Source organism: Dryas octopetala, chromosome 1, assembly GCF_963921425.1.
Source record: "Dryas octopetala chromosome 1, drDryOcto1.1, whole genome shotgun sequence".
Lineage (NCBI taxonomy): Eukaryota > Viridiplantae > Streptophyta > Magnoliopsida > Rosales > Rosaceae > Dryas > Dryas octopetala.
Genome location: NC_141366.1, coordinates 20,197,352 through 20,207,179, shown reverse-complemented (window position 1 = coordinate 20,207,179; position 9,828 = coordinate 20,197,352). Strand labels below are relative to the sequence as shown.

Genomic DNA, 9,828 nt, shown 5'->3' with positions numbered 1-9,828 from the left:
AGCTTCTATGGAAAGTTCAAATTTTATCTAATAGATTAGAAAAACAAAACAATGAGCTTCAACTCATGATAAAGTCGATATATCGACAAGGAGAAGAATCTATAACATCATATTTTTTACATAAGTTTTTAATGGAGTTCACTCTATATAGGATTTCAACGATCCAAACCGTCTATTTTTTAGGTCTCCATTAAGGGATCATCTTTACAAAAAATTAGGTAAATCGAAAACTATTTACCATATAAGATTAAATGATTAACATTTCAAGTGTTTCTTTTATTGACCATTTAATCTTTTGCAAAAATAATCCTTTAATTTTCGATATATGGACAATCTAACTCTTCTAAGCATTTTTTTTTAGTTTTACAATATTATATTTATAGAGGGGAAAGATGCAATGAATACATAAATAGTATTCTGAAGATTGACCCTTGACCTTGAGATCAAAACCTCTGTTGTCTAAATCAGATATGCAAAGTTGGGATGAAAGTTGAAACTTAATAAGAAGAAGAGATGCTTTTACAAATTTCAAGGAAAACTCGGAGATTGGGATCCATGGTGAGATTAATTTCTGGGCAATTTTATGTTTTAACCATTTTTAATGAGGAACTTAATTACTTTAATGACACTAGGGAAAAAATCTTACATTTCATAATTTTTTGGCCATTTTTAGACAAAAATACTCCTCATAAATGACTATAGCACTATCTAAAGTAGTTGTAGCGAGTTCATCAAGATGAACCTCTAAATAGTTCTTTTTTTCATCTTGGCCAGATTCAGTCACGTCAAACCACACATCTAAGAGCAAGTGCAATGGTTGAGGTCAATAGGCAATTCAATACAAGTCTATTGACCTCATTTTTTAATTATTGACTTGACACAAGCCTGTTTTGTTATAATGGTTCAAGTCAATAGCTATATGTTTTTTAATATTTTGATATCTTCTCTTACAAATTAAAATTTATAAATTTATTTATTTTAAAAATTATACCATTGAAATTATCTTAATGAGATCTTTAAATGAACCCAATATTTAATATTTTTTAATAATTTAAATTTCTCTAGTTTAGATTATAAACTGTAAAATAACCCTATTAATAAATGTAACGAGATCTTTAAAATGAACCCAATATTTTTTATTTTTTATTAATTTAAACTAATACCCAAATTTAAATTTAAATAAATAATTTTAACACCCAAAAGTGGAGTCTATTTCACTTTCCCATCCACTAGTTTAAATTAGATTCTAAATAGGTCCACTAACTACATACCCGGTCCACTTCTCTGTCTACTTCCTTATTCTTCGTATTCTCCGTCTCTCTCTGTTTCTCTCTGTCTTCCTCCTCCGTCTCTCTCTGTCTCTCCTTCTCTATTTCTCTCTCTTCGTCTCTCTCCCTTTTTCCTTCACTATTTTACAGCAGATCTACAAAGATCAGAAACCCAAAACCTCTGGCAACCAGATCACCGCGACCACCACTGGGCTTATGGGACTTCGATTTACCGTTCCCCCAAGGTTTCGAGTCGCGTCGCCATCGGACTCCGGCGAACGTGCACCATGCTCCTCCGCTGAGAGTGGGACTTTCCGACGTTGTTCTGTCACTTCCGGTGTACGACCCACCACCAAGAGCAGGCTGAGCCAAGCATCAACCTCTTCGTCTCCGGTATATCCCTCTTCCCTCCTTCCCTTTTTACCCCTCACTTTTCTTTCATATTTGCCTCTATTTCTCTTATGGGTCATCGTCTGTTTAGTTTATTTGTCTTTAAGTTGTGAAAAGATCATAGCTTTGTGTCGGTAGTTCAATGATTTTGGAATTTATGAGTGTATGGATGCTGAGAAAATGGTGACAATGATGACATAAAGTTGTAATTTGTATGGTTCGTAATTTTTTTATGGCTTAAATTCAATTTAGACACATAACTATATAAGCTATTTCAACGGGGTCCATGAACTTTAAAATATTTCAAATATACACCCGATCTATTATCTAAATTGAAAAATAAATTTATGTCCATTGATTCGTTGAGAGATCAGTTAAATGACAGCTTGGCTTTTGCTTGCTGGGATTACTTGGCGATGTGGCGCTATCTCAGCAAACATTTCCCACCAGATGAGCGATACTGGCGTACAATTTAATAATAATAATAATAGAGAGAGAGAGTTTGTGGGCCCGTGTCAGGGGTTAGGTGGACCCGTGTCGCTCATTTGGCGGGAAATAAGCGACACGGGTCCACCTAACCCCTGACACGGGTCCACAAACTCATCATCTCTTTATCGCTCGTTGAACACAAGTGAGGGATTTATATTCGAATTTGGGTAAAAACGTGATGTTTTTGGGAGACTAAATAGTCAGGAGAGCGTTCGACGAGCGGGAAAGAGGTGATGGATGTGTGAGCTCGTGTTAAGTGGACATGTGTTGCTCATTTGGCGGGAAATGTATGCTGAGTTGGTGCCACGTCGCTCATTAATCCCCGTTAGCAAAAGCCAAACTGACATTTAACTGATCTCTCAATAAATTGATGGACGAAATTTCATTTTTCAATTTACATAATAAATCAAGTATATATTTGAAATATTTGAAAGTTCGTGGACCCCGTTGAAATAGCATATATAATTATGTGTCTAAATTGAATTTATGCCTTTTTTTATCTTGGGCAACCTAGAAACTGAACACTCTACTTAAGTGTTTGGTTTTGTTACTTCTATTAGTTTAGCTTTTTTAATTGTAGAATCCTTAGTGTGTTACAAACTGTTGTTTTCTTTCCATTTCTTATATTTTTTTCTCAGAACAAAGGGTTACAGTTCAAAGTTTATAGCTTTTTTATTACAGGTTCATATTGAATGTGGATATGTTGTAGTATCAATTTCGAATTTTGACATCTAGCCTTAAGCAGCTGCCTGGTTTTTTCATATAGGTTATGTGTTTTGTATAATAGAAGGATTAAATAGTATCTTTTGGAAAATGATTATTTAATTATCATTTTGAGTTGTGAGTGATTGATGATCTTATGGGCAGTTCCTTTGTGTTCCATTTCATTTCAAATAAACTTTTTCTTTTTGTTTCCTTGGTTGATACATGTATTATCATACTTCAGTAGTCTATATTTTATCACACTTGAGTTACCTTTTGATCTACTATGATTTGTATTGGATCACATATATGTTTGTTTTCAGGGCTTAACAGACGTACTACTTCAGAAGCACTACATGAAGCCTTTTCTAAGTTTGGTGAAGTAGTTGAGGGTTTGTTGTTCTTCTATTAAATTGTATATTTTTTTTTAGTTTGTTATTTCCTTTGTAATTTGTTAGATTACCACAATAGCTTGGGCAGCCAGGCTTGGTTTGAGGATGGAGGCCTTGAGCTTGTGTTGTTGTTGTTGCAGCTGCTAATATTAGCAAAGCAAATTGCTTGATAATTAGCATAATTCCTTTGAGTAAGAGGAAAAATGTTAGCCTACTAGTATTTGTCAAGTTTCTATTGTTGCTACTCCAATATCAATTTTTAATTGAAAGCCAGATGATAACTTTCTACTTAATTACGATATTCCTGAGCATTTTATGTTGTTGTCTTCTGTAGTTTTTTGCCCATATGCTTTTAATTTATTCATTATTGTGGTGACAGTTTTGAGTTTTGTAATTGAGTTTGGTATGTATTAGGTGATTATTGCTGTGAGGCATTAGCAATATGAGATTGTTACTATCAAACAATAACAATACAAGATTGATATTGCCGGACAATAGCAATAGGTGATTAGTATTGTTCAATATTAACAATTATATTTATTATTAAAACACAAAAAATTATTATTATTATTTTTTTTTTTTTGTAGTTTATGTACCAATTGCCACTGAAATTATTTTTAAAAAATTGAAAAAGAAAAAAAAGAAAAAAAGAAATAGCATCTTTTAAAAAACACTGTAGTGATGTTAGTGTAGCACTGATTTTTAAAAAGTGGGCTGCTATAGTAGTTTACTGTAGTGGGTGGGCTGAATGAATAGTAAATTTTTTAAAATGAATTTTTTTTATAAAAAAAAATCTTTTAAATTTCTCTATTTTAGATTATAAAGTTATAAATTATAAAATAATCCTATTAATAAATAGAAAATTACGATTAGATACCTATTTCCAATAATCTTTTAGAAAACCAGTAAGAGCCTATCATTTTTTGGTTAGACTACTAATTAATAGAATTGATTTTCGGATTAGAGCACAAACTAATAACCCCATTCTTTTGGGCCTTATTAGTTAACAGATTTCCCCGCCCACGTCTGATGAAGTTTATGCGAGAGTTTCAATACTCTTGTATCATTCATTGAAATATACAATTGTGGTTCACAATGACTAAACTACACCCATGAACAGGCCACTGCATATGTTGCCCAACATATATACCACTAAAGCAACATTTGTATCATTCTTTAATTTTATTTTTGGATAATTAGTTCAAATGTTTATTATTGAGTTTCTTGGCAGGTTTATTAGATTATGATTTAATATAGTTTAGGGCTTAACATTTCAAGTTGCTATTTTAGGATTTAAAAACAAATTTTAGCGTTAATAGTTTATGCTTTTATGATTTAGCTCTCGAGTTTTTGTGCTAAGCTCAAATCCGGGAGTTATACCCTAAACACTAAGTGAAAACGAGATCCTAAGTAAAATAAATAGGTAAAATTATTTAGTGTATGTATATATAGTAGTATAATTTTGACTGATCTGTTTTGGTATAACTGTGAATTAGCCACATTGGTGACTGCATGTCATTCACAATTGTGATTGCTACATAGTGTGACTATCACAATTGTGACTAAATGACAGTCACAATTGTGACTAAGTCACCACATTAGTGACTACATGACAGTCACAGTTGTATGTCACACAATTATAATGTAATTGTGATTGAATTAACAAATAAAACACCAAAATGAAATTTTCAGACATAATTTGCAACTAGGTCATTATAAAAACATGTGCATACGTGAGGCTTGAAAGTTGGGTTTGGTTACATGCCATGAAAGTACTTGATCTGTGTTTGAAGGGATTAATTGATGAAGGAGGGTGCTTTTGATTTTGGATTGAGGCAGCAATTGCATGATGTAATTAATTAATGGCCATCTCTCTTTGTTTTTGTCTCTGTTTCTCTCTCTCTTCATCTTTAATTGTTGGCTAAGGATAGGGATTATATGTATTATATATTTAGGAAAAGAGAAAGGTGGGATTGGTTGCATAGGTTAAGGAAGTGGGTGGAGTAATTGGCCGGTCATATAACATTATACATTTGGACAGGGACCCCAATGGTGGCTCTTTGTAATTGGGCATGTGGGGTTGGACGCTTCATCAAACACATTGCTTGCCGTCATGTACGTATATGACTCCATTTTCTCTCTGCATACTGCTAAGCTGTGAGAGGAAGGAGAGAATACTGGTATTGTCACTCTCTGAAGACACACCTAAACTCAACAATTACTACTCAAGTTTGCAAATTATGTCTAAAAATTTCATTTTGGTGTTTAATATTCTCAGTCGCGCGTCATCTCTGCGACAAAATCGGATTCATCATACTACCACAGACAGTAGTTTGAGGCTCCATAAGAGTGTATGCATTTCAAAGGCTGTTTTGTGTCTTGCTTTCAGCAACTCTCGATGAGATCTGCAACGTTTTTCGACGAAGATGAAGACACAAAGCTGATCACGATGAGTCGGAGCAGTCTCCGCCGGATCTGCAACACTAGCAACATTTTCCCGTACGGGTGCTTGGTACTATTGGCTAATATAGTATTAGCCGATATCATTTATGTTATGTAGTCATTTGACTTTTCAACTAGTAGTTAAACTTAAAATATCAATAAACTTTAGTAGTTAAAATGAAATATTATTGTGAATTGGTATCTAGACTCAATGTACCTATTAATAAATGGCACACCCAGTAACATTTCACACCCAGCAATAGCCTCTCTCGCAAGCAGTAGCCTTTCACAACTAGCCATATGGTGCAATCTCTCTTTTGTCACTTTTTTACATATTGAGTTCCTCCCTTTTTTGGTGCAACTCTAAATCAATTTGCAATTAGTAAGTCAAATTTTTTATCTATCAATTATTATTTCAATTCATTTATTGCCAATTGTCATTCCATTGCAAATCATTTTTGTTTGAGTTAATTTCAGTTCAGTACCTCAAGTTTACTTCAAATTTCAATTTAGTACCTCATGTTTAAAATTTTGCAATGTCATACCTCATCTTTCCAATTTGTTGCAATGACATACCTCCGTCAGCATGGCTCTCTTAAATGCTGATGTGGCACTTACATGACACTCTCACAATGATGACTGGATGTCACGTGATCTGATAACAAGCTACGTCATGCCACATGACATAAAAATAATTAAAAATCTAAAAACATGGAACGTAATTATTAATTTTTTTCTTTCAATTTTTTAGATTTTAAATTATTTTTTATGTCATGTGGCATAATGTATCATGTTGTCAGACCACGTGGTATACAGTCAGTATTGTGGGAGTGCCACGTAAGTTCCACATCAGCATTGAAGAGATCTTTTAACAGTCATACTAACGGAGGTATGACATTGCAACAAATTGGAAAAATGAGGTATGACATTGCAAGATTTTAAGCATGAGGTACTAAATTGAAATTTGAAACAAATTTAAGGTACTGAAATAAAATTAACCCTTTTTGTTTTAAATTATTAATAGATGCCGATTGATTTCCATTACACATGCTCTAACAAAACCATAGATATCAGATCACATGAACAAAACCATCTAAACAAATGAACAAAAAACCCATAGAGATTAGATGAACAAAACCATCTAAACGGATGAATTCAGATCTAACCAAAAACCCCAAATGGAATTAAACAAAATGATTAATTCATGTAAAATGTTTATTCATAAGATCAAGTGAACAACCCGTAAGAAAAAAAAATAATTGAAAAGCTTTTTCTTCAATATCATTACCACCCACAGAAATACCATTAAAACTTATTTCCATAAGAAAATAAAAATTCATTGATGACGTGGCAAACGCGTATTCGTCTACAGAAATGCACTGTATGCATATAACCGGGAACGGACTAGAAATCTCTCATCAATTTTCACCTTCTGCTATCTTCTCAGTTATCACAGTAGGCACTCGGCAGCAGCTGGCCAAACGTAAATTGATCGCTCGAGCTCCAGTTACTCCTAATCTCACGTAAGCTTTTTCTCTATCTCCTTCTCGAATTTCTTTATCCCAATATCCAAACACCCCACCAATCTGTTTGGGCGAATAATTAGATCTAGGTTTACTGTTTGTTGTCAGTGTATTCCTTTGCCCATCGCTTTGTTATGGTTAATCGATTTTATCCTGGATATTGTATCCCCATAAGGGATTGCTATGTTTTCATTCTCTGTTGACCCAATTAGATGTTTGCTAATTAGGGTTTTTTTTTTTTTTATAATTATAGACGTAATTTCATTGATTCAATCTTGATGTGGTGTTCAGGGTTTTCAATTTTCTATCTGATTTGTCATGACCGTTGGATTTACTGTAAACGAATAATACTGTTTGGCTCCTAAGTTGTGGGTTAACTTGTGTTTGACTATGTTGAGTCTCTAAAATTTTGTTTTAGAGTTAGGAATATTGAGGAAATGCTTACTTTGTAAAATTGAATTTCGAGGTCTACCACTTTTTGATTTATCAAAGCATATTTTTTAATGTATCATAATTTTATTAAACCGTATATCACATTGTAATGAAAATGGATTTCGTGGAAGAAAATATATCGGGAGACCACTGGATTTACCCACATGATAACTATAGGCATAACACTGTTCACATCATTATCAGTTAAATTGAACTGCACCTGATAATTATTTCATGATGATTGATGTGAGCATGCCTGTGTGTATTTAATATTAAGTCTAGAGATTTCTATAGAATAATGAAGCTTAAATAGATTTGAGTCGAATGATGTATTTCTATCTTCTCTATTCCTTTTCATTTTTTCTCATTTTATGCATGTATCTTGTTTCTAAAACTAGAGTATTGTTATGCTGATCTGTTCTCTGTTGAACTATTTGTGATTTTGTGCTGAATTAAGTTGGGGAAATGGTTACAGTTCAATTTGGCTATGTTTTATAGTAAAAAAAGAACTTGAACATGATAAATTGAAACTCGATGAAAATGATTGTTGATTAGACAATTAGTAAGCCAGCAATGCCTGATTCATAATTCTGCTTGTTAGTTTACTGAATCATTTTGCAGTACAAGTTCTAAATCTTAAGGCAGCTTAGTGTCGCTTGATGAGTAGTTTTGTGCGTTAATTAAGTCCACTTCTCTCCCTCTTTCCCACTCTCCCTCTCCCTGCTTTCCCCCTTTTCTGGACTTTATGGTGCTCATGTACAGTGGCTGATATATTGGTTTGGTGTGACATTTCATTTGGAGAAGTGTAGTTTTTTGAAGATGCTTTCATATGATGACCTTCAGTTAATGTTTAATCTACAATACAGGATGTCAGAAACAGAAACACCCTTCAGACCACGTGAGCAGCTCATTGAGAAGCAAAAAATTTTCCAAAGCATCCACAAACACACATATCTGAAGGGACCATATGATAAGATCACCTCTGTCGCCATTCCAGTTGCTTTGGCTGCTTCTTCTTTGTTTCTTATTGTAAGTTTCTTATTAATAATCCTCCTTTAAGATTTTCTAATCCTATCTATGGGGAAAGTTTAGTTTTCTTTGTTTTTGTTGCAACTAATCTTAATGTCTTATGCATTGTCTCCAGGGACGAGGGATCTACAACATGTCGCATGGTATTGGAAAGAAGGAATGAGGCAGCACTATAAAATGACCATTGGCTGGCAACCAAAGTTTCAGAATTAATGTGCTCCCAGACTCCGGTGGTGCTCTTGATTTTTTTCTGTTTGTTTCCTCTAATAATTGCTTAGTAGCAGATTCTCTACTACCAATGAAAGGTGGATTGTTTCTTTTTGAAATTTTTGTTAATGGTATTTTCTGTTTGGTTACAAATACTGAACACCACTATAATATCAGGCTTCAGCCTTTTGTTTGAACTTGGTCTTCTACTCCAGTAATTTCTCTTCTATGCTTGCTCAAAGATGTATTTTTGCTTGGAATGAGTTGGTACACCACTCTTGTAAGTTGTAACCTATTCAAGAAAGCGGTTTCGTTACGTGCATTGCATGCATTTGTAACTTTCTAGTATATTCACATTCTCTGAGGACAACTCCTAAAACCCATAACCCATAACGATATTGTCCTAGGTTAGAGCAACTAGCGCTTGCAATCTAGTCAATGTTTCACATTTTTTTTGTTGGGTTGGTGGGAATTCATCATTGATTTTCTTTTGGATTATTTTGAGAGTTGAAAGTGACCATTTTAACCTGTATTATTCCTAAATTCAAGCCTATCATCTCAACCTTGAAATCTATGTGGGAGAGGTATGCATGCGAGGGAGAAAGGTAGGAGTAGGATATTACAGAAACTGGCTCACAACGAATCGGGGCCTACAAAGCCCAACAAGATCCTCCAGAATACAAGGCTTACTGCGAGGAGGGGGATCATTAAAATTTGAAAGACCCAGACCCAGACAAACCAAAACTGGCTTGAGAATCAGCCACACCATTCTTTTCACTGTAATATGGCCCAAGTCATAGTCCCATTCCCTGCGGATTAAGTTTTTGCACGCAGATATGAGAATGGCAAGAGGGTTCAAATGAGAAACAGTTGGGATACCAATTTAAGCAAGATGGAGACCATCGACAGCTAAAGTTTTATTTTTAATTTTATAAGCTTATTAGGGGTTATTGA

The 9,828-nt window shown here is 33.9% G+C and overlaps 1 protein-coding gene across 1 annotated transcript; it reads left to right on the top strand.

The window, feature by feature from the left end:
* The first annotated feature begins 7,089 nt into the window (after positions 1–7,089).
* Positions 7,090–9,071, top strand: LOC147298977 (cytochrome-c oxidase/ electron carrier). The gene is made up of 3 exons (XM_086228834.1): positions 7,090–7,206; positions 8,505–8,667; positions 8,783–9,071. The coding sequence occupies exons 2-3, from the start codon at positions 8,506–8,508 to the stop codon at positions 8,828–8,830; spliced, it is 210 nt and encodes a 69-aa protein (XP_086084960.1). The 5' UTR covers positions 7,090–7,206; position 8,505; the 3' UTR covers positions 8,831–9,071.
* The last annotated feature ends 757 nt before the right edge of the window (positions 9,072–9,828 follow it).